General features: G+C 38.3%; 3 protein-coding genes and 2 long non-coding RNA genes across 9 annotated transcripts in view; 2 read left to right on the top strand and 3 right to left on the bottom strand.

Annotated features, from left to right (window-relative positions):
• The window catches only part of LOC141781885 (uncharacterized), a 42,891-nt gene extending 42,151 nt beyond the window's left edge, over positions 1-740 (bottom strand). For 2 of the 5 annotated variants that reach the window (XR_012596993.1, XR_012596999.1), the window contains exon 1: positions 112-243. This is a non-coding gene — a long non-coding RNA (uncharacterized LOC141781885). Of the gene's footprint in view, positions 1-111; positions 244-620 lie in introns of those variants that run through there. The other 3 variants (XR_012596983.1, XR_012597005.1, XR_012597021.1) reach the window with 3 other exon arrangements.
• adnpa (activity-dependent neuroprotector homeobox a) lies at positions 113-6,604 on the top strand. The gene is made up of 4 exons (XM_074657343.1): positions 113-459; positions 2,608-2,720; positions 3,538-3,630; positions 3,722-6,604. Exons 2-4 carry the CDS (start codon positions 2,613-2,615, stop codon positions 6,173-6,175), a joined length of 2,655 nt encoding a protein of 884 aa, XP_074513444.1. The 5' UTR covers positions 113-459; positions 2,608-2,612; the 3' UTR covers positions 6,176-6,604.
• Positions 6,605-8,948: 2,344 nt separating this feature from the next.
• LOC141781767 (bcl-2-like protein 1) lies at positions 8,949-13,669 on the top strand. Its single transcript, XM_074657627.1, has 3 exons — positions 8,949-9,096; positions 10,845-11,485; positions 13,025-13,669. The coding sequence occupies exons 2-3, from the start codon at positions 10,967-10,969 to the stop codon at positions 13,163-13,165; spliced, it is 660 nt and encodes a 219-aa protein (XP_074513728.1). The 5' UTR covers positions 8,949-9,096; positions 10,845-10,966; the 3' UTR covers positions 13,166-13,669.
• Positions 13,670-14,808: 1,139 nt separating this feature from the next.
• On the bottom strand, positions 14,809-17,375 carry LOC141782091 (uncharacterized). Its single transcript, XR_012597049.1, has 2 exons — positions 16,659-17,375; positions 14,809-15,657 (listed from the first exon to the last, which is right to left on the bottom strand). It is a non-coding gene; the product is annotated as an uncharacterized LOC141782091 (long non-coding RNA).
• Positions 17,376-22,695: 5,320 nt separating this feature from the next.
• Positions 22,696-27,312, bottom strand: gata1a (GATA binding protein 1a). The gene is made up of 6 exons (XM_074657222.1): positions 27,166-27,312; positions 25,267-25,496; positions 24,672-25,181; positions 23,702-23,847; positions 23,440-23,565; positions 22,696-23,329 (listed from the first exon to the last, which is right to left on the bottom strand). The coding sequence occupies exons 2-6, from the start codon at positions 25,478-25,480 to the stop codon at positions 23,042-23,044; spliced, it is 1,284 nt and encodes a 427-aa protein (XP_074513323.1). The 5' UTR covers positions 25,481-25,496; positions 27,166-27,312; the 3' UTR covers positions 22,696-23,041.
• Between the last annotated feature and the right edge of the window lie 537 nt (positions 27,313-27,849).

The following is a 27,849-nucleotide window of genomic DNA, read 5'->3' as shown; positions in this document are numbered from 1 at the left end:
TCCAGCTCCCTCTGGACCCAGCTCCAGCTCCTTCAGCTCCAGCTCCCTCTGGACCCAGCTCCAGCTCCTTCAGCTCCAGCTCCCTCTGGACTCAGCTCCAGCTCCAGCTACGACTTCCGTCTTTTTGTCGTCGCCATTTTGGATCGAGAGTTGCCTCAGTAGAATAGATAACGGGCTAACAACCGGTTACAAGTCCTGTCATTACCCAGAGCACACTGAGTTGTAGTTTTCATGAGCTGTGCACCTCTCTACCTCCGTCCTGCCTTCCCTTCTTCCTCCAGCTAGAAGCAGAGCAGCTGCGGCAGAGCAGATGTAAGAGCTAACTAGCTAGCTTAGTTAGCATTAGCTAGCTAGTGGAGGTTAGCATCAGCACCGGCTCCGAGGAGAGCGAGACACCAACCAGCAGTCTTCTGTTACACGTTAATGTAGTGGGCAGATAGTCCACACACGGATCACAAGGTGAGTTAAACACAGCTATTCTATTTAACAGTTAAAATGAGGGATTAAATAAGCTAGCTTTGATGCTAACTAGCTACCTGCCCATGAGAGCGGGCTAACGCACTAGCTCATAATGCTAACAACATGTGCAGGATAACTGTGATTACATGCTATCCACATACATGTTAGAGACGTGCTGCAGCGAGGGAAGGTCACAGAGCTGCTGTGTGTTTAGCGTGTCTGGTTAAACACTAACACAGCTAGTGATGGAAGCTAACTGAGCATGCTGAGACGCTGCTGGGCCCAACAACCTGAAGTATCGAACAAAGATCATGAAACATCACTTAATAACATTCACAGGGATGTAATGACAGGGCGTGTCTCCTGTTAGTGAACTCCAACGATGGTGGTAATCATTGATTTAACTATAGTGTAAAACATATTAAATAATTAGCTTGCTGTGTAGATTTAAGCCTAAATTAAACTAACAATGATGGTGGTAATCATTGATTTAACTATAGTGTAAAACATGAACTAATAAGCTGTTTTATTTTCATAATGATGAAAATAATCATTAATTAATTATCAATAATAATAATCAATAATTATTGTTTTAACTATAGTGTAAAACATATGAAATAAATAACTTGCTGTGCAGATTTAAGCCTACATTAAACTAATAAGCTTTTTTTATTTTCATAATGATGGTGGTAATTATTGATTTAACTATAGTGTAAAACATGAAATAATATTGATTTAACTATAGTGTAATACATAAACTAATAAGCTGTTTTATTTCCATAATGATGGTGGTAATCATTGATTTTAACTATAGTGTAAAACATGAAATAATATTGATTTAACTATAGTGTAAAACATGTGAAATAATTAGCTTGCTGTGCAGATTTAAGCCTACATTAAACTAATAAGCTGTTTTATTTTCATAATGATGGTGGTAATCATTGATTTTAACTATAGTGGAGCAGTTCAATTAACCTATTTTAAAACATTCTCAGGTCCATTCTTACTCAACCCATCAATCTCTAGATCTTTATCCTCCTAAATTCCTAAATCAACTGTGTAGTAGACAGTTTTACGAAAATAGATGGTGAATCGAAAATTTGCTCCAATATTTTCAGAGTATAGAAGCTCCACAAGCTACTTCCTGCTGGACAAACATTGGTCATAAACAAAATAAATTCGAAGCTCAATAAGTTTTTTTTTTTTTTGTCTAGTGCTTTAAGAGCTTGTTTAAAGACTAGAGCCAGGCCTCGCATACTGCAAAACAGTACAAAATGCAGGTGATTATGATGATTTTTATACATATCCATATAGTCTTGGGATGTATGCACAACCAGTTTTCATAAGGAATGACAATCAACGAGGTAAGTTTATTTCACAAACTCCACATTCTTACTATTTATGATATCAATATTTCTCAAATATGTGTTTTTCATTTATAAGACACTTTCTGTTGAAGGGAATATTCCTGAGCAGTTCAATTAACCTATTTTAAAACAAATTCTCAGGTCCATTCTTACTCAACCCGTCAATCTCTAGATCTTCATCCTCCCAAATTCCTCATTAGTAGAGGTCAATTTTCGATAAGATTTAGGGGAACAAAATTATGGAGTAGCTTTTCACACCTATCAATAAACTGTTCATCTGTCAAATGTTTCAAAAGTCGCTTAAAGGGTCATTTAATTGCTGTTTTGTTATTGCTTCTCCCCCATGTTGTCCATGTATCTGTTTTTCTTTTTTCCCACTCACAATGTTGTTTGAAGAAGTCTTTATAGATATTTAAATCAATATGCTCCTCACAAACACTAACCATACACTTCCACGCAACACACACTTGTCTTTTTTTATATATTTACTGTATTGTTATTATATATATATCTTGTCCTAATTGTTTTGTTATCACTATTATGTAGTCATATTATTTCTTTATATTAATCTTGTCTCTAGGTGGAGGCTTCAGATAAGCCCAGTGTTTTGTTTTTTTACTCTTCCTGCACTGTATATTATTCATTTATTTTTTTGTTATATTGTATAGTCTTAAATTGTGCAAAACAAATAAACACATTTAAAACATATTAAATTAGATTGCTGTGCAGATTTAAGCCTACATCAAACTAATAATAAGCTGTTTATTTTCTGTTTTTTCAGGAGAGATGTATCAACTTCCGGTGAATAACCTTCCAAGAATCAGGAGAGCTAGGAAACAAGTGAAAAGAGCTCTTGAAGACATTGGCCTGGAGTACTGCAAGGAGGCTGTGGAGGTGAGTTTATTTAAGTTGCAGGTTGTGGGTAGAAACTCAAAAATTAAATGTGGAGGTTATAGATGATTTTCATCAGGGATGCACCGATACCGGATCAAGCATTGGTGACAATGGGGCCCATCATTAATTCTATGTTTATATACATAATACACTGGAATTTGAATTCCTGTTTAAGTTTTGACCAATTTGTTGCTGCATTAAAATGGTTAACACTTGAATTGTAATTCCTGTTAATTTTTAAGATTTTTTTTTGCCAAGTCATTGTTATACAATTTTATTATTTTAATAATAAATAACAATTCACTAAATTTAAAACACTATTTATTTGTTACATTTTGTTTTACAAAGTTAGGAAAGCATGGTTTAAGCCTGATGTTGCCTCATAGAAGAATGATCCCAGTCACTTTCACACAGTGAGGCATAAAGCTTATCAATCAAACACTGGTATCGGATCGGTACTCGGTATCGACTGATACCCAAAGCCCAGGAATCAATATCGGTATCGGGACTGAAAAAGTCAGATCGGTGCATCCCTAATTTTCATTCATATTTCAAAAGATAGTTGTAGGTGTGTATTTTGAATCTCTCTGACAGTCTTAAATGTCTATTTAGAAAATGTTTTTATCTCAAATGTGAGGGCAATTAAAGGCAACTTAAATCTATGCCGACTCAGAGGACTTTGTCCAAAGCCAGCGTGGCTAATAATTACAAAGTATTGTATGCTGTCACTGTCAAACATGCCTGGTTTTATGTAAACTACTTATTATTATGTATATTATAACAAATATGCCTTGATCTTTTCAAAATCTTTCCACAGGAGTTCAAAGACTTTTGCCCTGATGAGCAGTATGTAAAGAGCAGTCTTTGCCTTGATATCTGCTCATGGGATCCATCATACTCTAAAACACAGGTAAATCTTACTTCTATCACCAAGGCTTTTTCAAATGCTAATGCACAAATCACCATATTTGTCTCATTGTTTTTTCCCCGATGTCTTTTAGGAATACCGATCGAAGCCATTTTGCTGCACAGAGTGCCCATTTTCTTCCAAATACTACTCAGGCTACAAGAATCACTTCCGCAATGTACACAGGAAAATCTTTGATAGTAAAATTCTGCTCAACTGTCCGTACTGCACGTTCACTGCAAGCAAGAGAATTTTGGAGACGCATGTTAAAATATTCCACATACCCAGCTCACCACGGCAGAATTATGCAAACGCACAGGGAGCTGCACTGGCCAAAAAGGACAAATCTTATCTTGATAGGGTCAGACAGGGAGGTGGTGTGGAGAAACCAATGTACTTTTGCAAAAAATGCTCGTTCCGGGACAGTCTCTACAATGTTGTGAGAAGGCACATCTACAGGGAACATTTTCAGCATATTGTCTCACCATATTTTGCTATGGTTCCTGAATCATCTGTCAAAAATGGTGCTAGTTCTGTCAATGGCAACAACATCCTCTGTAAACGCTGCCAGTTTTCCACTCGCAGCTATGAGGCTCTAGTGCAGCATGTTGTAGAGTACCACGAGCGCATTGGTGCTCAAGTAACCACCATGATTGGACATGCTAATATTCTCGTCTCCAGGCCTCAGTCAGTGCCACCACCTTCTCAGAAGGCCCCTCTGCTCATTAGGGGGCACAAGCTTAGAACTGACCCCATAGCACAACCAGTAATTGGCTATTTAAAGCCACAGGCCCCTGTTGTTAAACATCAGTCCATCATAGCCAGTAAGGTGCGTATCGCCATTCCTGGCAAAAGCATCGTGGCTGAAAATAATTCTGCTGGTGTAAACACAGCGCAGACACAGAAGTGGAAGATATGTACAGTTTGCAATGAGCTTTTTCCTGAAAACCTCTATAATGCTCATTTTGAGAACGCACACAAGGCAAAGAGAGTGTGGGCACTGGCCAAGTACATCATGAAAATCCACAACTTCACCAGCAAGTGTTTGCTTTGCAATCGCTATCTGCCCAGCGACACACTGCTTAACCACATGCTAATCCACGGGCTCACCTGTCCACAGTGCCACTCGGCTTTCCACAATGTTGAGAAAATCATCGAGCACGTGGCTCAGACTCACCCCGATGACTTTGTTGGACCCCCCGGTGCGTCACCTCTGACCTTTGATCTCACCCTTAAACAAGATAAGTCCTGCAACGTACAGCTTGTTGTGCTCACGTTTAACATGAAGGAATCTATCAATGGTCAAGATCAGTCTGCATCTGGTCAGAATAGTGTTCCACCTCTGGTCAAAGTAACCGCTCCCAGAATCATTGAAAAGAAAAGTGATTCACATGCTAGAAATTTGCCCATACTGCCTCACAAGACTGAGGTTGGGAAGACTCTGTGTCCGCTGTGCTTCACCATCCTCAAAGGTCCCATCTCTGATGCTTTGGCCATGCATCTGAGGGAGCGACACCAAGTGCTCCAAACAATGCATCCTGTCGAAAAAAAGATGACATACAAGTGCATTCATTGCCTTGGAGTGTACACCAGTAACATGGTGGCCTCCACAATAACGCTGCATCTTGTGCAGTGCAGGGCTGTTGGTAGGACCCAGGCGAACCAAGGCTTCAAGTCTGCTTTGACTCTCAACTCATCCGGGGCTTGCTTCATCAAGAGGCAGCCACCGATGCAGGCCATGTCCAACCCCAAGAAGATGAAACTGAGCAAGGACTCAAAGTTTTCCTCCGCAGCCGTTGGAAATCAGTCCGAATCTGTTACCCTTGCTCTGGATCCCAGAAGCTATGAGCACAAGACATACGAGGCCAGGAAAAGTTTCCTGACGTCCTATTTCAACCGACGACCATACCTTACTCCTCAGGAAGAGGAGAAGCTGTCTGCAAGTCTGTGGCTCTGGAAATCTGACATCGCCAGTCACTTTGCCACCAAGCGAAAGATGTGCGAGAGACAATGTGAGGGCAAGAAACTGTCTGTGCTGCTCGGCTTTGACATGCACGCTCTGAAGAAAGTGAAGCATGACTTGATATTTGTGGAGAGCAAGACTGTTGGCACCTCAGCGGGGAGATCTGGAGGCCTCAAGTCTGGCACACCAAGCACAAACCAAAACAAGCAGGTTGAGACAATAAACTGTACCTTAAAACTCAGTACATGCACAGAGACCATTTCCATCGACTCAGACAGCGAACCAGAAACGGAGGAGAGACCTACTGAGAATGGGAATGTTGACACAAACCAAGACGAGAATGTAACACCTGAGGAGCCAGCGAACCTGACAGAGGAGGAGCCAGCGATCCTGACAGACGAGGAGCCAGCGATCCTGACAGACGAGGAGCCAGCGATCCTGACAGACGAGGAGCCAGCGATCCTGACAGACGAGGAGCCAGCGATCCTGACAGACGAGATGGAACCTTTGAACACGGATGATGCCCCTACAGAGAGCGAGAGCTCTTTGCAAGATGGGGAATCAAATGCTTTGATGATCTGTTAGTGTCCCTGCTTAGCAGTGTGCCTTGGTTGAGAAACGGTGTATAAAGTAATACTAAGACACACAAAAACAGGTCTACAGACAAGTTATAAATCACACATATTTGGTCAAATGGCATGGGTGACTAAAACTCTTCAATTCCAGATCCTTGTTACCAGTGCTGGAAAGAAGGAAAACATTACATTAGTGCATAAATATATGGCATATGTAAGTGACATTGTATATATTTTAGCCATTTCTTTGTTAGTTTATTCATATGATCTGTGTTATTCACCTTTAACTGTCACAAGAGTTATGAAATGCCTACTTCCCCCACTTCCATTTTTTTTTCGGTGACAAAGAACTGTATCATATTGTCATTCACATTTAGAACGTGTAGGATATGCTAATCGCTTATGTACATGTTTTAATAAATATGTTTGTTTAATAAAACCTTGAATTCTTTTCCTACACCAATCACTCAGTCTGATAATTATCTTTTGTGCTGGGTCTTATGAAAATAGCCATTTAACAATATTATGTACAGATCATAACGGAGCTTTAAAAGTTAAATAGAGCAGCAATATAGGTTCTCAGGAAGGTTTGATTCCTAATCTCAACAGGAAAGTAACAGAAGATAAGCCTAAATCTCACTTTTTAGTTGGATAACTATACGTTGTGGTTAGAGGGAGAGAAAATTATATAAAAGGTTTTGTGAATACATGCTTTTGTAAAAGTAAAATTATGTTAAGTGGTCAACTAGAGGTCATACATTACTGAACTTTTTAGAATCAGGTTTATTTTGCAATAATAAAAATAAAATGTCTATATACAAGTCGAGGGTTCTGGAAGTTGTAAACAACACAAAAAGTGCAAATAAATAAATATACTGGATATGTGCAGTATGTTCATGTGAAGATGTCTATGTGAGTAGGATTTACTGTGGCAGATATGTACATATTACAAAAAATGTGCATTAAAGACTTAGTTATAATCTAAATGTGCATTAAGGACTAAATCATAATTTATAACAGCAGCAGCGAATATTTTTATTTATTTTATTCACCACATTAAGCATTAAAGTACACATGCTTTAAAAAAGCTTTATTTACAAAATGAGGTACAACAATGGTAAAACATGGCAAACGTTTTACAAGCTAGGGGACTCCATTAAGTTAATTTTACACTAAAGTAAATAAAATATATTACGTAGAGAACATAAAGCTTTGAAAGTTAAATAGAGCAGCAAAATAAATTTTTTGGAAGGTTTGATGCCTAATCTCAACAGGAAAGTAACAAGATAAGCCTAAATCTCACTTTTTAGTTCGATAACTTTAGACGTTGTGGTTAGAGGGAGAGAAAATAATATCAAAAGTTTTGTGAATACATGCTTATGTTAAATTAAATATATGTTAAGTGGGTGTTTTCAACTTGAGGTCATATATTACTGAACTTTTTAGAATCAGGTTTATTTTTGCCAAATATATATACATATATATATATATATATGTATATATAAATGGAATTTGACTCCAGTTTTATGCAGCTCTCTTAATGTACTTACAAAGAATAGAAATAACAGGAACAACAATGACCAATACAATAATAAAAATAAAATGTCTATATACAAGTCAAGTATTCTGGAAGTTGTAACCAATACAAATAGTGCAAAGAAATAAATACTGTATAGATATACTGTACATGGACTGGATGATTATGTTTTTATTACAATATATACATAAAGTGACAGATGATATGTACATATTGCATAAAATGTGCATTAAAGAATATAAGCAGTGGATATTTTTATTTATTTAATTTATTCACCAGCATTAAAAAAGTACATATGCTTAATATAAGCTTTATTTACAACGACGTACAGCAATGGTAAAATATTGCAGAAAACTTTACAAGCTGGGGGACTCCATTAAATTAAAACTAAATTAATTAAAATATCTCAGCTTTTTGTAATTTTTTGAGAAACCCACTACAGTAATCTCTGAGTAGCCAGAAGTAGTATCTTCTTTTTCCTTTTTTAAATCTTACTTCTATTTATTCATTCATTATTATCATTATTATTTTTATTATTATTATTTTTTCTCTTCTTCTATTTTTATATATATGTATGTGTGTATGTATGCATGTGTGTATGTATGTATGTGTGTACCTGTATATATGTGTATATACTGTATGTGTGTGTGTGTATGTAGGTATATATTTATATATATATTTTAAATGTTTTTTGTTTTTTTTCTCTTCTGCTTATTATTATTTCATGACTTATTTGTGGATACTCTCCCTGTGTTGTATTCTCTACAATTTTAATTTTGTGAATCCATGATTGAGAATCAGTTAGGTCCTATGTGGCCAGCTGTGGCTGTTTGTGTGTATGTTGTTGTTAGGTATGATTGATTGATGTGTTGTGTCACGGGTAAGTGTTGTTCAGAATAACTAAAATTAACTTCCCTTGTATAGTGACTGTTCTATTGATTATTGACAATTAATAAAAAGACCTTTGAAAGAAAGGAGAACACCAAAAAAAAAAAAAAAATCTCAGCTTTTTGTACGTCACATCTTTAATTAAGATAAATTTCTTTTAGTATGAAAATTAAACTAAATTAATTAAAATATCTCAGCTTTGTGTACGTCACATCTTTAATTAAGATAAATTCATTTTAGTTTGAAAATTCTAATGACGCAAGCAGGTTTTGGTTTCCAATGAATTTGCCTTCATTTCACGGGCCCCTTAACTTCCGGTCTGTCTCGGACGCTGATTGGCTGCACGGGAAAAAAGGAGGCGGGACTTCCGGCTAGTACAGTAACAGAATTGGCCGACCGCCAGATGATAAATGTCTATATTGTGTCTTCATCTACAAACTACAGCTTTTAGTAACTCCGTAGCTCCGTAGCTGCACTCTCAGACGGAAAACTACATCATAGCAGCTGTAAGTATAACATGTGAATGATGATAAGCTCATATCCTCCCCTATAGATGTAGTTTATAGTCTGGTTTGATGCGTTTCCTCTGGATTGTTTATAAACAGCTAGTTAGCACATGAAGCTAAAGCTGGTAGTAACGTTGGTTTCTACGTGACCTGCAGCCAAAGCTGTCAGCAGGCTGCAGGCTGCACCAAGATGCACATATCTGGCTTCACATGCATCCTAATGATTGTGTTTTATAATGCATGCATGTAAGGGTGCTATTGAGCTAATGTTTGCTAGCTAGCACTTATTGTGAAATGTTTAGTGTTACAGTATTCAATCTTTGGATGCATTTCAGTCATCCATTAGTTTCCATTAATTTCTCTACACTAGTAAAAATCTATGAGAAGACTGTTAAAACGTGCAGTGAACATGTTAAACAGTGTCATTGTGTACTAATGTAGTGCAGATATTCAATTAAACTACCAGCATGATGATAATGTGACTGACAGACTTGGGCTGCATACTTTTTCTTTTGACTTTTAGTACATACTGCAGCTGCCCTTACAAAGTACGTACTACTGTTGCATGCAGTATGCACACAATTGGGATAATTGGGCTCGTCATAAGCTGAGGTGTTAAGGGCATCTAGTAAGGAATTTAGGGATGTCATGGTACCAGAAATCTAGTAGTCGATACCAATACCAGTGAATTTACACGATTCTCGATACCAATTCGATACCACGGTAAAAAAATAAATAAATCCCATGTAATTCAACACGCACTCCTTTATTAAAACATTTGAACATTACAAAAAACAGAGGCATGTAACCTTTAAGTAATGAATAAAAAGAAACGTCTATTAACATTGCAAATCAGAACAGTGGCATGTATCCTTCAAGTATTTAAAATAAACAATATTGTCTGGATGTCTGTACCGTCACATTTTTTGAATTTTGGTACCGAGTTGGTACCGAAGTATCGGTTCTCGTGACATCCCTAATAAGGATGCCCACTGGGCGCCTCCCTAGGGAGGTTTTCCAGACACGACCAGCTGGGAGGAGACCACGGGGAAGACCCAGGACTAGCTGGAGAGATTATATCGCCACACTGGCCTGGGAACGCCTCGGGATCCCCCAGTCAGAGCTGGTTAATGTGGCCCGGGAAAGAGAAGTTTGGGGTCCCCTGCTGGAGCAGTTGCCCCCTCGACCCGACCCCGGATAAGCGGTTGAAGATGGCTGGATGTATGGATGGATACTTCGTCATAACATTGCACCTTGAACTTTGACCCTCTTGCTCATATATCTGCTGTGCAGAGGATTGTGGGTCAGGATAACCAGAAAAAAATGCTGCATTTGACATACTATGATATACCAAATCTATTCTGGCATACTAAATAGTACAGTAGTATGAGTATTGGAGCGCACAGTCGGTCGCATTCCTCTGAGCAGTGAATATATGAGCAAGAGGGTCAAAGTTTGTGCAATGTTATGATGAAGTATAAAGTTGTATATCCCAATCGTATGCATACTGCATGCAACAGTACCTAATTCAAAGGGGCAGCTGCAGTACGTACTGAAGTAAAAAAAAAAAGTATGTGATTTGGAACGCAGCACAGGTGATGGATTACGCAGCTCAAGCAAGTTTCAAGAGTCTCCTGATAATTTTTAATGTCGTACAGAAATAAAGGGAAACCAATGGAAGCTGAAACACTAAAAAAAATTGCTTACAGGAATTAATGCAACTTTGTCTCACCCCTGTATGCTTCCAGGCTGCAACATAAGGAGATGAGGCTCTAATGTGACAGCTGACAGACTGAGAGGAATGGCAGGAGAAATCATGATCGGGTCTGATTAGACTGGCTCAGTGTTGGAGGTTCACTTAGTGGAAATAATGTCGTACAGTAACAGAGAGCTGGTGGAGTTCTTTATAAGCTACAAGCTGTCTCGAAGGAACCATCCAGCTTCTTTGCTGAGGCCAGAGGATGCTGGTGGAAGGACTGAGGGTGACAAGGCAAACTCCATTAACGGCTCGCTGGTCAACAGCAGGAATGGGGCCGGCCAGCCGGGAACGTCGTCGCCCCCACAGGGTGACATAGAGGCTGTAAAGGCAGCTCTCCGGGACTCTGCAGATGAGTTTGAACTGCGCTACACGCAAGCGTTTAGTGACCTTTCCTCGCAGCTAGACATCACTCCTGACACAGCCTACCACAGCTTCAAGAGCGTGATGGACGAGGTGTTCAAGGATGGAGTCAACTGGGGCCGTGTGGTGGGCCTGTTTGCCTTTGGCGGTGTGCTGTGTGTGGAGTGCGTGGAGAAGGATATGAGCGAGCTTGTGTCCCGCATCGCAGACTGGATGACCATGTACCTGGATGAGCACATCAACCCATGGATCCAGAGCCACGGAGGATGGGTGAGTCGGCAGGGGATGGACTCAACATGCAGCTTTATATACGGCACTGTGACGGTGTGGACGAATGTGTTGACCTGATACAGATCGGTATCTTCATGAGTTCTACACAGTGAGGTGTACAGATATTAAATGTGGGGGGAAAAGAGCAGATCAGTACTCCGTATGGGAAAATATCCTGAGTTGAGGTATTGGAATTATCTGAAGTTAAAAAGTGCATCCCTAACTGTGTCACTCAATTTAATATTGGATACTCATTGCCTAGAGGTTTAAGGTGGCTCTTTAAAGACGTAGCTTGATTTTTATGGAGGACAGCAGCTGCAGTCAGCTCGGAGTCACAGCAGTCAAAAACTATTTCCAAGGCAATTCAGAGTAATGGCCAAAAACATGTCAAAACATCCCTAAAAACTTCTCAACCTACTCCTGCAGCATAGTACACTTATCTGCTGTTGATCTGTATACTCAAGCTTGATTAAATTATTTCATACAGCATCTCAAAGGTACTGAAGTTTTGATATTAACCGGTGATATTACGATTTTTTGTTAGCTTTCTTGTTTTGTTCCACTGCAAAAAAAAACCTACATTTGTATTTTTAATTTCAACAATTTACTTTTTTCGTGAATAATATATAGCCTTTCCTCGTTCATATAGCAGTCACAATACCTTAGATTACAATCAAAAATGTGTATTAGAGAAACAGTGAAAACATATACATAGATATGCAAATACTGTATACACATACATTAGTGCTGGGCGATAATTCAGTATGATAATCTATCGTCTTTCAATGGAATCGTATTGTGATAAAAATATATCGAGATATCGTGATGCACAATTGCGTCGTCTAAATTAATAATAATAAGCACATGCTAACTAATTTCTCAGAAAATCTGATCAGACTCAGTTAATTCTAATTATTGTCTTAATCTGATTACTCTGGTTTGTGTGCATGCATGAAAACATAATCAGTGTTTAGCTGGAACTATTTTTTTCTCTATAATTTCACTTGAAACTGTTCATTGTGCACTAAAGTTTTTAATTAAATGAGAAAATACTTTTCATTTGTCAGTTATTTAATTCACATAGGGGTATACAAAAACAGGCTTTACCATGTGGTTGTTTCATATAGACTATTTATTTATTGGACTACCATAAAACATGTTATATCATGATAAATATATCGTTATCCAGATATAAAATAACCTATATTGGGATAGAAGATTTTGGCCATACCGCCCAGCCCTAACATACATACATATTTAAAGTAAGTCAAAATTTAAAAGTTAGAACACACAACTTGTGCACTAGATACCCTGAAGACAAAATCTGATATATTGCAGTCTTGCAGGTAACCACTTTCATATTTGAATTTCTTTAAGGATACACATTCACACATTTTTGTGCAGAGGTGCAAATGTTTTTGGGTACAACTGATTTTCAGTGGAGTATTCCTTTTAATGTGGATATAAAGAAACCAAGACATTGTCCAATAACAAAATGTCTCTCTTTTTGTTGTTGTCTGAATCAATTTGTGATTGCAGGACTTCTTTGCTGAGATCTTTGGGCGAGACGGCGCTGCAGAAGCGAGGAGATTTCAGGAGTCTCTGAGAAGATGGCTGCTAGTTGGAGGGGTGCTGCTAATGGGAGTGCTGGTCGGTGTGGTCATCACCAAGAAACATTGAAGGTGCTTCATCTCGTTCACCGCGGCACACACCCTGTGTAATGCTACCGCCAACGAAAATAAAACTAAATAGTTGATGTTTACAAAAAAGCCCAGTCTGCTTGTGCACTGACAGAATGTGGATCGGCTAAAGCAATTTGTGGGAGCATCCATAATATGTAGCTTGGTGAGCTGTTACACCTCTCACCCCGCTTCATCCCGTGTCTTTTATTATTTTTAACACACAGCAGAGATTTTCAGTTGATAAGGGTGTTAATCTCCAGACTGGAAGTGCTTTAAATTTACCTGATAAGCTAAGAGACAGTGAAACAGATTCAGCTGGTTTGATGAGACTGCTTATTTTTTATTTTTTTTCCTTTGTGCGTTATCCAAGGACCAATTTTTATTACATACAAACTGACAGAATATAAGTTATACGTCCTTTTCACTGTGTAATGCTCAGCACCTTTTGTTGGCTGTACTGGAGTTTTAGGCATGCTTCAAAAAAATAAATATATTTATGTTTTTCTGGTGTCTTTGTTTGTCGTTTGTTTTATAGATTCTTAAGCAACCAGTGTCAGAAATACACACACAGCTACAGCATATAGTCAGGCTTGAGTCCCGAGTCCAACAAAGTGTAATAGTGTACAAATATCTCCCATAGCCCTGTAATATGTTCCGATATGGCCAAAATCTTCCATCACGATACAGGTCATATATCTCGATAACGATATATATCACCGTATAGCATGTTTTCTTGTAGTTCAATAAATCAATAGTCAAATAAATAATTTAAATGACATCACCAAATGGTAAAGCCTATTTTTGTATATTCCTGTGTGAATTAAATACTTAACAAATTAGTACTGAGTATTTACTTGTTTAAGAACTTTAGTGCAAAATTAACAAAACCATTTCAAGTGAAATTATAGAGAAAAAATATATACATTTTCAGCTATACACTGACTGTTTACTATGTTAAATTTGAGTTAGTATGTGCTTGTTACCAATTTAGACGATGCAATTGTGTATCACGATATCTCGATATATGATTTCATCACGTACGATTCCACTGAAAGACGATAAATAGTCATATTGAATTATCGCCCAGCCCTAATTCTTATTAAATAAAGAAATACACCAGCCTGGTTCCAGACCTCTGAATAGCTGCTCACATCTCAAATTTATTCAGTGATTCAAATTCATAGAAGGAAGTGAAACGAAAGTGTCAATTCAGTTTGATTATCAGGCTGGAAAAGTACAATATTGTGATCCCAAATTGTCTGTTTTTCAGATACAGAGGAAACAGATATACATGTAATAAATACAACATTTACTCGGATGCAGATGCAGTGTTGTGAATCATTTGGGAGATGTAATGCATTGTTAAGATTGTCTAAAAAGCAGATTCTTTATCTCCTGGATAAATTTTCTATTCATAGATGAAAAGAGTGACTCCCACACACTGACTCCAAGTCACAAATTTACAAACTTGACATAGCAGTATTATATAACATTATGATACATTAGCTTGGATATGGAGAGTTGAACCAGCTGTACATCGACACATATACAGTTTTCAGTTGTAAGTTGGACATAATTTGTTCAGAGTTGTCTTCAGTGGGCAAATTTAAATACGACAGAAAGCCAGATTACAGAAAAAGCTGTAGAATCAGAGTCAAGTTTATTTCATCAAGTATATACATACAAGGAATTGGACTCCTGTTTTTATGCAGCTCTCTCAATGTACTTACAAAAAATATAAATAACAGAATAAAAAAAAAAGAATCAAAATCAAATGTCTATATACAAGTCAAGTGTTTGGGGGTTGTAAACAATACAAGTGCAAAGAAATAAATACCAGATGGATATACATGGACTAGATGATTATGTACTGCATGTACATATGGATGTCTATATACTGTATGTACATTTATATTTACAGTGACAGATATGTACATATTACAATACATAAAGTGACAGATGTACGTATTACAAAAAAAATGTACATTAAAGACTAACTTATAATCTAAAAATGTGCAGTCACTACTGTAAAAAGTATAGTCTATAAGAGCAGCAGTGGCTATTTGGTGTTACAGGGTTATTGACAGTGTGTGACTGATTAAGTGTTCAGAGTGACGGCCTGCGGGAAGAAACTGTTCTGGTATTGGTATCTGTTTTGGCATACAGAGGTTATATTCAGGGTGTGAGGGGTCTGCAGTGAAAATAGGACCTTAAAAGCCACATTCCAGATGTGTCAGCTCATGTTGGCTACCATAGAAAATATTACATGCAGTATGTCAACAAACAAAATACTGGAAGGGCCAGGAAGGTTGAAGGTTTGTAAAGCATCTTTCGTGGATAACTGGACTTGTTTGACCCTACACATTTGTGTGTATAAATGAACCCTTTTTAAGCTGAATCATAAAATACAAAGCCTGTTCATTGTTTCAGCAAAACAGATGTGTCAGGTCCAGAAGATGTCTGATAGCAGGGCTGAGCATCTGTGGTCACCTGGGGAAACAGATTAGGAGAGCTGTAAACAAACTATAAGGTTGGAAGCAATGCTATTACAATCCATGCAGTCCTCGCATACATTAGGCCTACATGTAGGCATGTTGTTGGTTTTTAGCTAAATAAAAAAGGAGCAAACTGTCGAAGAATTAAAATACCTGCATGAAAGAGTAAAAGATCAAATTTAAAATGAAATACAATTTTAATTGTTTCTTTGTTGTCATTTAAGCATAAAATATTTTCAAATAAAATATTGACATGACCAACTATTAGGTGATATGCAGATGATTTAAACCTCTGAAATAGTGGAAGTCAACTCTTCCACTTCAATCTCCTTCTAATCAATTATAGGCCAAGTGAAGATAACCCGGTTTTGTCTTGTTTGTCTAAAGTTCAAGTCCACTAACTACAACCAGAGAGCTCACAATGTTGGTACAACATGCTACACCAGACAGGAATAAGGGACAACTTGAAGTAGAAGCAGTTATACTTCACAATAGAGAGTCTATCTATTTTAGTACAGTATACAGGATTTGTTTAGGCGACCTAATCGGCGATTGACCTATCGGACATGAGGTGAGCAGAATTAGGGACAGAGAGCCCGATATCTCCACCAAAAAAGGGACTTTATTTTAGATGAACTTCCCCTTTAAACCTGCAGTAGGCAGAAATGTTTTGGCATCATTTGGCAAAAACTCCATAATAATCTTTCAGCATATTGTAATTGAAGTGCTCTGAGAGAAAACTAGACTTCTGCACCTCCTCATGGCTCTGTTTTCAGACTTTAAAAAAAATCTAGCCTTTGGCCAATCACAGGTAATTTCAGAGAGAGATTGTTCCTATTGAGCGTTCCTATTGGCTGCGCTCCAGTTGGTGGGCGGTGCTTGGTATTTCCTCAACTGATCTCAACATGGCTGTCAGGTCACAATTTCTCATTTTACATCTAAACAATACACTACAAGATGTTTCTGAAAACATTTGAGGTGAGAAATAGGCATTACAGTAACAGTGATCAGCGCTGCCTAGTTTGACCGGAGAGTGATTGACAGCTGCTCAGAGACGGCAGGCTCCAGCTCGGCTCCGATTGGTTGTTTTCCTCCGGTCTGTGAAATCTTGCAGATGCCATTAAGAGCACCGGAGAACACAGAGGCACATGTTTTTTTTTCAGATTACCTGTCTCATGCACGACTGTAGTGAACATTTTATAAAAATAAATTTTTTTTTATTAAATCATATTTGCTCCATTATCTGCATTAAGTACACAAAACAGAGGGAGATGCCAGCATTGCACATGCATTTACTCACTGTATTCATCATTATCAACTCAAATATTCCTGTTAAACATGTGAATTGAGTCATAAAGTGAACAAACAAAGACATGTCATTATCAAAGAGATAAACCTTAAAGAACAACTCACTTTAGACACAGTGGATGAAGACGGGACCAGCAGGTCTGGCTGGTAGCAGGACAGCAGGACAAACAGAGAAATGCTCTTCCTCCTCCTCCTAGTTAAAGGAGCACTGATTGTGTGCAGATTGAGCTCACCTGTGTACCTGGTTGCCTCTGAACAGCACAGGTGAGCCAGTAGCTCCTCTCAGAGCTCATCAGGGTTATTGCAGACATGAAACACTTTCTAACAGTTTTACTATTAAAAAAATATTTAACACATTACCTAACAGTAGCATCCGAGGCTCCATGAGCTTCAGTCAATCTGTTTACTTCCTGTTTGAATGAATCTCATTGGCAGACTGCAGTCAGGTGACGCTAGAACAAGCTTTTGACTGGTTTGCGGTTATAGTATTCCCCAGCGTTCACCTGATCAGTTTATTAAACTTAGTTTAGTTTTAGTTTAGTTTAGTTTACTTTTTCATTTTCATCGGAAAAAAATATTTTATATGAAAACAACAGCTACTTTATCGCTGAGGATCGATCATTTCAAAAACTAAAGCAGATAACGGCCGCCTTTAAGGGATGCGCCGATACCGGGTGTCGGGCCGATACATACTCAAATTGCTGGATCAGATATCATGACAATGGGACAGATCTATCCAATTCTGTTTATATACTATATACACTATAATTTTAATTCCTGTTTAGGTTTTGACCAATCACATTATAAAAGGTTTACACTTGAATAGTAATACCAGTTAATTTTGTTGATTTTTTACCAAGTAGCTGGTGAACGATTTATTATTTTAATACATATCAGCAAATTTATATCTATATGTATTTATTTGTTACATTTAGTTTTACAATGCTAAGAAAGCAATGTTAAAGTCAAGCCTGATGTTTTACTTACACATTGATCCCAGTCACTTCCACACAGCCAAGTCAAGTACATTTTATTTGGGGGCTTTACAATCTGTACAGGATACCCTCCGACACCCTCCGTCCTTTACAGTACGACCCTCTCATCGGAGAAGGAACCCCCCCCCCAAAAAAAAGAATTGAAAGTCAATCGTTCGTTCCATTGCAACATCAACGCCCAGCAGCATTGCTACGCTTCCGCCATTTTGGACTGAAAGCGACTACCGGGCGCCAGTAAAAAAGTCAGCCTAAAAAGTGCTGTACAAAAGTGAAACAAAATTATTTCTTCTCTATTGTCATATTCTGGCCTGTGTCGAAAAATAAAATATTATAAATATAATAAGCGTTTTCAGTCCAAAATGGCGGCAGCAGCTGTTGTCAAAAAAACACCAGAGTTTTGTCTCATTGCTTCTACACTCTTTGTTGATACTCTGTATTAGCCGATACCCAAAAAACAGGTCTCTGTATCGATACTGAAAAAGTTTGATCGGTGCATCTCTATTCATATTCTTTCTATTCACATACATGCATGTTACCGTGGAGACAACACAAGACAAAATATGTCCAATTTTACAGAATCTCAGTTTACAAGAAGTGTTTTACGTCACATTGTTGATTCAATCCTCTCGGTTTCTAAAGAGCAAAACCTTCCTCAAGTCATATTCAGCTCAGTGCCATCATAATGTGCGTCGACAATGTACATGACGATATGAACTGCACACACACACACTGTTATCTCTAGACTGCAGTATGTAGAGTTTTACATCCTGTGTCAGTTGGTGTAAAAACTGGAGCTGCAGTGTTGTCTTCTCACCTTTAGGAGACGCACATGCACCACATGTTTTAAAAGTAGGATAGTGTACATCAAGCTGCATTTAGCTCTAATGTATTTTATAGATAAAACAGTGTAGTGTTGACATGTGTTCTCATATAGAAATGCATCTGTTTCTTCTGTCGTTTGACACAATCAAAACACGATTTTCCCCAAGAATGGTTGTAATCTCCACTTCGTAGAGTCTCCCAGAGTGTCAAAGATAAAGCAACTCTTTATCAAACCACTTGCTCCCTTGTTATTATAGTTTCTACTACAACTGAGGACATTGTACAGGATGAAACAGGCTGAATGGGAAAACAGACCCTGAAGGAGCAAAGAGAGAGAAGAGAGGATGCCACTAACGGATGGCCTTGTGAGTGAACTTGAGCAGGCCTGTGGTTGCTAATCTATCCCTGTCATTTGTTGCCATTTCCCTCAGAGCAGAGCTGTCGGCCACAGCAGCAGATAAACAGCAGATACAGACACTAAATTGTGTTTTATGTCTTTTTTTTTTTTACATTTCATTATTTGTCTCATGATTGTTTTACTAATTCAGATAATTCTTGAGGAAGGAAAACCATGTGGAGTTTAAAGGCGTTCTCTGTTTTAGTGTAATTTAGGGTAAACTTTGGGTAAATATGGTAAATGGATTCAAACAGAAAACCCCTTGTTACACCCTCACAGGACATCAATACATCCAATTCCCATCATCAAGGTCCTGGGGGAATCAGTTGAGTTAAGAATAACAATGGTTCACTGCTAATGAAATTAAGCCGCGCTAATAAGAAGAAAATATCAACTATTTTAATGGTGTTTAATAAGTAAAATGCTGCTTCTAATCAAGATATCTGTTGGTTTATCACCAAAACACTGATAGGAGTGACTCTCTATGTGTGTGTGTGTGTGTGTGTGTGTGTGTGTGCCGTGTACTGTCATGAGTGGGTGGCGTGACCAGATGTTGGCAGGGCCGTGCATAAATGAAAGTCTTATTTCTCCTTGACATATGCAGTGAAGCGTGGAACAAATCGGCTGTGAAAACACACTCAGCGATGTGTGTGATAATTTATACATTTATTTTGTCTCCAGGGAAGCGATCTGTGTGTCAACAGATAACAAAACATGACTTGGATTCATTTGACCTAAACATGACACACATTGATTTAGAAAACAATGAGGGAACTCTTTTGAGTTCAACAAATTAAGTTTTCTGTTAAACATGTTTGTCTCCCTTATGGGACATCTGTGATACAATATAACTAATACACATCACCATGAAACTTCCCCAGTTCCCCATTATTTTTTGTATCACACCTTCTGAGAATGTGTGTTTAAATATGCTAATGAGGCATTGTTTTATCAAATATGGGCTAATTTGCAGAACAGAAATCTGAGCATTGGATAAAACCAGGTTAAAAACTCTTGTTTCATTTTGTTGACATATTAGAGTCAAAGGTTTTTACAGAGGGGATTTTGGATATCTGTTTTTATCACTCCATAAATCAGAAAATACTGTCAACAGCCATTTAAAAAATATATTTTCACCATGTTTTTAGGATGAAAATGTTGTATAAATCAGGCTATTAATGATATATCAACAAACCCCTCTGTACAAACCTTCAGAATATAAATAGGAATGAAACTAGAAAGTTTGGTGTATGTAAGAGCTACTGAAGTGGAGATTTCTGGTTTAGAGTCTGAGAAAAAACAAAATTTAAAGATATGGATCATAAAATTCACTACCTTTTGAAGACATTGCAGGTGAATAGGATAAAAAAGTTTAACTAATACATATCACTATGAAACTTCCCAAGTTCATTACTTACATTAAAAAAATATTTCTTTTGTTTTCTGAGAAAGTTTTCTGAAATTGTATACGCAAATAGACAAAGTAGTAAAATAAACACCTAAATGTGTATTTTGGATGTTTTCTTTCCACTAGTTTAAAAGAAGACATGTTATGGAAGCAAAATAGCCCAAAATCTCAAAATTGGCCAGTCCATGAAAAACTAAAACCAATAAAGATATCTAAAATAATACCAATGATTTAATTGAACTCGTTCTGGTGTCATAATAGCTACAGCGTACACCGTGCCCCTCACTGACTAACTGACAGGGTGTGAGGGTGGCGCTGCCAGCAGCAGGTGGTTTTGGGGTCTGTGTCCTCGTTGATAACGTATCAGTCATCTCCCAGTCCTGAACCAGCAACCCCAGCCCTGCTGAATGCTCAGCATTAAACATACACATCACTGTACTGCTGCCCGGCATTTTAGATACAATGCCATTACAGAGGAAACGGCATTTAGAGGAAAATTACAACATATTTGACGACGTGTTTCTTTGCATTTTGGGATTTTCAGTTTGTCTTTTGAAGAAAAATCCTGTCAAAGAGCGTCAAATCTAATCTGTTACTGAGACGTGGTCACAAGTTTGATCAGTATGAAAACGTTTTCACTGGTTCTCTGAGAGGGATTACCTGGATATAAACAATCACAGTAGAACATTATATATCTGCTCCATACAGCTGAAGTATCGCTGACACAGAAACTGCCTGATAACATAAGACCTATTCTGAAAAAGTCTGTTTTGAGTAACAGTTGTGTAATTTACTCAAGTACTGTACTTCAGTTGAGTACTTTCATTTTCTGATACTTCTACTCCGCCACATTTTTACAATATCCTGTAGATATTGTACTTTTTACCCCACCATATGTATTTTTTTTCAAAGAAAACATATTATAGAGCTAATATAATATGACATTGTTACAGATTAAACCATAAAGTTCCAGCTCCAACTTTAAAATGCATGCATTTAAAATGTTTATGCATTTGTAATAGTTAACCTTTAATGTAATGTATATAATATACCTCTGATGGGGGCCATTCTGCTCCTTAATAAATACTTTTATACTTTAAGTATATTTATACTTTTTATACTTTCACTTAAGTAAGAATTTGAATGCAGGACTTGAGTATTTTTTACTTGGTGGTAAAAATTGGTAGTTGTCTTGCTACTTTTGCTTAAGTACAAGATCTGAATACTTCTTCCAGGGTATTTAGTCTAGATGTGTTGAGTCTTCAGTTTTCTGTCTTTGGCCTCTTTAGGAACAAATAAACCGCATGAAACACGTCATAATTTCATCATTACTAAGCAAGTTCTCTGTAGCCTCTGACCTTTCAAGCTTGAGAGTGGAAATTTTACGCATGAAAAAGTCCCCCTTATGATCAGGGGGGCATACAAACAGCGATGAGTAATAACAAATACAAACGTGTGTTTAATCCTGAAGGCTATGGAAGACGGAACCTGCCAAAATAAAAAATAAATGCAATTAAATGCAATAATAATAATAAAAAAAGTGAAAATAAATACATAAATTTAAAGATTAATAAAAATAAACGCATGAATAAATATAATGGGAAATTAAACAGAAGAGTAAATAAATAAGGGAAATAAATACAAAGATAAATAAATAAAGAAGCAAATTAGAACAGAAATGTCAATTAATGTCACATTTTATAAATTAATTAATGGCTACATTTATTTTTTATATTATTTGTGCTACATTTAATGACATATTTATTCATTTATCAAGTAATTTATTTATTTATTTTTATTTTTATTTTGGCAGGTTCCCTCCTCCATAGAAACACAGTCGCTTGTCAGCTGTAAAACTCAGACACAAGTGCTGCACTTTAGTTGAATGTTTGTCACTTCTGCAGAATGGATAATTTGCATAAACCCGCTGTACGTACAATTGCACTGTCAAAGTGGAGCGCTGCCTGTACAAAGAGACTGTTATACCTGAGCAGAGGAGTACAATAACTCCACACAGGAGGCTTCGCTGTGGTCACCGAGCTGAACCAATGAACTGGGAATTCAAATGACATCCAAAACAAAAGCCCTCATAACTCCCACAGAATAAGTCACACATTTTATTATTTCCTCTGAAGAGTTTCAACAAAATATTTTTTGCAAATACAAAAGTATGATTTCATATTATGAATAATAGAAGACTGGGGCTGTCAAATCCGATTTGTGTTTGTATTTACAGCTGAAAGTTCCCTCATCGGTGTGTTTACATGTGCAGCAACATCAGTAGAGTGATTTTATCTGACTTAACCTACTTCATCAGATAATAAAATACAGTGACAATAAACAGAAAACTTCAGTCATCCAATGTAGAAACACATATGTACAAATTCACACAAATAACTGGAAAAGCAAGCTGATTCCTAAATATACACACAGCTTTCAGGTGTCATTTTCACACCATCGTGGGCATCATGCCAGAGTTGAGGTGGTGTGTGTATTGTAAGGAGGCGGAGGGATGCAGGGACGATGGTGTTGGGATGAGATGAGGCGGGTGGCCGTAGGTGAGGAGAGTCCCGGGGCCGAGGGAAAACGGCCCGCAGTTGTCGTCCAGGGAGGGTTGCTGAATCCCATCCGAGTACGACTCATACATGGCAACCTTCTTGCTCTTCTTGTTCTTGTTGGACACTTTTCTGTTGCGTGTTTGAATGCTGTCCTTCTTCATGGCGAGGGGCCGGTTGACCTGGGAATAAAATGTTATCAGAGGTTTTATTTCCAAGCAGGTTTTGGGGTAAAATGCTATGCAGCAGTGAAAAAATAATGCTATTGGTTTTATCCAGATGACTGACTCACATTGTGCAGTTTAAAGTAGAGTCCACAGGCGTTACACACAGGCTCTCCGTTGGCGTTGCGTCTCCACAGTGTTGTTGTGCTTGTGTGACAGTTGGCACACAGTGTACCGGCCCGCTTGCTGACAATCTGAAACACAGAAAATAAATCATCAGGTTTTTTTTAAACTGCCGATGATTTGTTGAATATTTCACAAAGCAATATCCGTCCAGTTGGCCAACCAGAGAGATGTGTTAGTGTGCATCCCAGTGAGGTCATAGCCTACCAGTCTCTTCTTGGGTCGGATCAGGGGTCGGTTCTGGCCGTTCATCTTGTGGTACAGTCCACAGGCGTTGCACAGGTAGTGGCCTGTACCATCCCGACGCCACAGAGGGGTGGCTGTGGCTCCACAGTTAACACACTCTCTGGCCTCTGTTAAAAAATCAAAAATACACATTTATTACTGCATTGTGTAGCATAAAAAGGGTTTACTACAAAATGCTACATGTACGTTCAGGTAACGTAAAAATGCAAAAGGATCTCTCTAGAGCCAGTGTTTGGTTTGTCCGTTCGGGGCTACTGTAGAAACATGGAGGTGCAACACGAAAACACGATTCCTAGTTTCAGATGATTATACACTAATGAAAGCATAGTTATGAATATTATATTACATTTCTGCTAATAGATCCCCAGAACTGTTCCTTTAAGAGATAAATTCTCCTTGAAATGAATCAGATTTTGGATTCTTATGTGCAAATATCCTCCATTGACTCATAATACAGTAATTAATGGGATTAGTTAATATCTCATTATTGAACAAAATTCTTTATTTGACCAAACTATGTCACCACAATTAGTCCATTCATTTGCTCTTTTGGGGATTTCAGTCATATCACATGATCTTCCTCAGCAGATGGATTTGCCCAGTTGTCATTGTAGATCTTCAGATGTCCATTTTCTGAAGGATTTCTTGTTCATGTTGGCTTAAAAGTTGAAACTTAAAGTTAATTCTTGACCTGGAAGTTTGATCATGGCAACGAGAACAGCCACTAAATGGTCGTGTCTGAAAGGTAACCCACGAGTTGGGAAACTCCCGCGAGATGGTTGAGGTTAGGTATTGACCTTGAATAGTTAAGGTTAGGGGAGTCGATTGTTTTTTTCTGTTTCCAAGGTTGACAATGAAGTTTCAATCTTACATGTCTTTATTTTTAGATTACTGACATCAGAGAAAATTACAGATTTTGGTGTATTCTCACCTGGAGTGGTTATCCTCATCTTATTGCGGAGTTTGGGGGAGAACGAGGGGTTGATCCACGCTGGGTTGGTGTAAAGGGCAGCAGAGTTGTAATCTTGTGGGCCTGTCATGTACGAGCCGTAGGGGCTCAGCATGTGTGGGTGGGAGTGGGACGACGGCGTGTACAAACTCCCGGCAGCAGCAGGAGTCAGATTCAGAAAGCTGCTGCTGGCCCCCAACCCCCCCAGAGGGCTCAGGCGCTCGGCCTTCAGGGCCTCCTGGAGCCGGGGGCTCTCCCTGCCCTCTCTGCTCGGAGACAAGTATCCGTCTCTGGAGGTGGTGAAGCAGGAGGAGGAGGATGTGATGCAGGGCGTGTAGAGGGAGGTCGGGGTGTGGGAGTGCAGCGAGGTCTTGGTGAGGGGGCTGCTGCTCCAGGTGGAGACCGGGGGGTTGTAGGGAGAGCTCAGGGTACCCGGCCCGTCCAGCAGCTGGAAGTTGCTGAGGATGCTCGGGGAGGTGAACACCTGTCGGACTTTGGGAAGAAGCAGAACAGAATAAGTCAGATTTGGAGGGTGGATGAGAAGATTTGATGGGTGATGGTGGGCGGGAGCACTGACCCGAGCTGTGCCTGTAGGGGGGCGGCGCTCGGCTGTGGCTCGGGGTAGAGAAGAAGGAGGGCAGGCTGGTGTAGTCTGAGTCCTGGCTGGAGAAGAAGGCCTCTCCCTCTTCTCCTGGAGGCAGGAGGCCGGGCTCAGAGGAGAAACCGGCCAGAGGATCTGAGCTCAGCAGAGCTGGAGACACCCAGTGGGACTGCTCGGATGAATCCTCCATGCTGACAGATTACAACCTACAGCACCGCCGTAGTCGGGATGTGAGAATGGATTATTTTTCAGAAACTGAAAGCTGAAGATTTTGCAGTTTTGCCCACAGTGAAACTTCACGCCATAATTAACTGTGTCTGATTTAGTGCCACTTTGATTGCAGCAGATAGGCTGCATTATCACCACACACACTCTTCACTTCATAAGAACCAATGTAACTTGAAGTTATCAGGGACGCGATCTCTCGATAGCAGGCTTCTTCAAACTTCCTTTTCTAGGATCCTCATTTGACTGTGGCTGAAAGTAAAGACTAAAAATAACCGGCTCTATAAATGTAGTGATGCAGCCAGTGACCAAACGGTTACACGGTGGCCTTTCTACAGTAGGTGTGCCAGTTAGAAGAATGCAAAAGATCTGCCCTCAGGGACGCCCTATACAGGGTGGACAAACAGCACGACACCCCAACCCCCCCAAAAAAAGAAGTGTTAAAGTCTAAGTGAAAGTATCAGAGGCAACCTCTGTTACACTGCTGAGAAAAGTATGTGACATTTTCACACCCATCTTCTCGATTTGTGAGGGATGTTCTTAATAAATAATTGTCCGGTGGTGAATAACTCATGATACAAGTAAATTAGTCCTTGCGGTGATACGGCCATTTGATGCCCTTTAAAAATATCTAAAATTGCTCCTTTAAAAACTGATTAAACTGAGAAAAAAAATTATGAAAGCGCAGAATGTCAAAGCAATATTATGAGAGTTGCGATAACAGACAAGCTTCATATCTTTAGAGGAAAGAGAAGAGGCTGATAGTGTCTGATAAAGTCTGAGAAAATCTGATAGACAGCATTATTATAATGCTAAATATACCCAGCTCCACTGACACACCGTGACCCTAATCTCATCTGATTCATAGAAATCTGTCAGACGAGAGACGTGACAAATGTAAAAACACTTTTTCTAGATTGTTTTGAGAAATCCAGAAATGAAAACAGACGGCAAAAAAATCACTTTGAGTTTATCACATTAGTCATTTTTAAACAAAACCAGCTTTTCGGGTATAAGTTTCACACAAGAGCACGGTTAATTAACTTGAGGCTTAATTATTATCCTAATTGAAAGATTAACGGATAGGCACTTAGTACAGTTATTTATATTATTTAAATACATATAACATAAACAGGATGAGATATGTAATTGGATATAAATTAATTCAACCGGAAGTCACCTAAAAGCATGATGATCCAAATTAATTTGATCATTAAGTTGCACAGACCAATGGTAATATATTAAAGATAAAAAATTGAAAATAAAATAAAATAAAATTAAATTAAATTAAATTAAATTAAATGCAATTAAATAAAAATAAAAATAAAAATAAAAATAAAAATAAAAATAAAAATAAAAATAAAAATAAAAATAAAAATAAAATAAAATAAAATAAAATAAAATAAAATAATAAAACTCTACATAAAAGAAACTGCATCTTTCATTGAGAAGGAAACATAATTTCCGTCTACAAGTCACATCCAACATTTAATGGCCTGAGGTGAAACCTCACCAGTTAAAGTTTCAAATGCATGAATAAGCTTGCATAAAACAGATATTCTTTGCTAAATCAACTGGTTTATATATTCTGGTTCTGTCTACTGAAGAATGAGACCGACAGGAGACAAAGAGCCGAGGGGGGTCACCTACCTGAGTGGATGACACAGATGAGCGCGGTGAGCGGCAGGACTTGAATGTATGGAGCCAGGTGGAAGGTGTCACAGCTCGTCTGTCTACCTCACTATAGGCTGATGGCTGCAAGAACAACTTCTCCAACCACCAGTGAAGTTTAGGGCTAAGAGACAGTCCGTGGGAGGGGTTGGGGACAACTTTTTTTTTAATAGACACACCTCTTTGGTCCAGAGAGAGAAAAAAACAAACTTGTATGAGGGACATATTTACAACTCTCAATGTGAAATGTCCAACTGTGTAATTTATCTACAAATAATGTTTGTCTCATCAAAGGCAAATTGAAGTGTGAAATGTGATGAAGTCGGCTGTAAATCTTGGTTCCTCTGCTCTTCCTTTATGGCTGTGTGTGCTGGAAGTGTAGTAACTGATAACATGTTTGTATCTCTGATGATTCCCAGAGAGAAACACAGTATTAAAAGCATATCAGCACCAAAACGATGGCCATTATCAAACAATTAGGTTCAGCTGATAGACAGTAATAGCAGACTGTGTTTAGTTGATGCAGTGTATTTAGATGTAATGTTTGCACAGATATGCACACGTCAATGTATTATAATAAAGGACATCATACAGCTCTTCCAGGCAGAGCAGGATGGGTGCTTTTTGTCTGTTGATGAAATGTGCATACGGCCCCTGATAAGA

Source organism: Sebastes fasciatus, chromosome 1 (assembly GCF_043250625.1).
Source record: "Sebastes fasciatus isolate fSebFas1 chromosome 1, fSebFas1.pri, whole genome shotgun sequence".
In the NCBI taxonomy this organism is placed as follows: Eukaryota; Metazoa; Chordata; class Actinopteri; order Perciformes; family Sebastidae; genus Sebastes; species Sebastes fasciatus.
The sequence above is the reverse complement of the archived record's forward strand: the minus strand, read 5'-3'. Positions and strand labels throughout refer to the sequence as shown.

Excerpts from the sequence above, each read along its gene's own strand:
- gata1a (XM_074657222.1), bottom strand. The coding sequence starts at position 25,480 with ATGGAGGATTCATCCGAGCAGTCCCACTGGGTGTCTCCAGCTCTGCTG. Across the intron at positions 25,182-25,266 it reads CCCCTACAGGCACAGCTCGG|TCCGACAGGTGTTCACCTCC; the intron begins GTCAGTGCTCCC and ends TTCTTCCCAAAG. Across the intron at positions 23,848-24,671 it reads GATGAGGATAACCACTCCAG|AGGCCAGAGAGTGTGTTAAC; the intron begins GTGAGAATACAC and ends ATTTTTTAACAG.
- LOC141781767 (XM_074657627.1), top strand. The coding sequence starts at position 10,967 with ATGTCGTACAGTAACAGAGAGCTGGTGGAGTTCTTTATAAGCTACAAG. Across the intron at positions 11,486-13,024 it reads TCCAGAGCCACGGAGGATGG|GACTTCTTTGCTGAGATCTT; the intron begins GTGAGTCGGCAG and ends TTGTGATTGCAG.
- adnpa (XM_074657343.1), top strand. The coding sequence starts at position 2,613 with ATGTATCAACTTCCGGTGAATAACCTTCCAAGAATCAGGAGAGCTAGG. Across the intron at positions 2,721-3,537 it reads ACTGCAAGGAGGCTGTGGAG|GAGTTCAAAGACTTTTGCCC; the intron begins GTGAGTTTATTT and ends ATCTTTCCACAG. Across the intron at positions 3,631-3,721 it reads CATCATACTCTAAAACACAG|GAATACCGATCGAAGCCATT; the intron begins GTAAATCTTACT and ends GATGTCTTTTAG.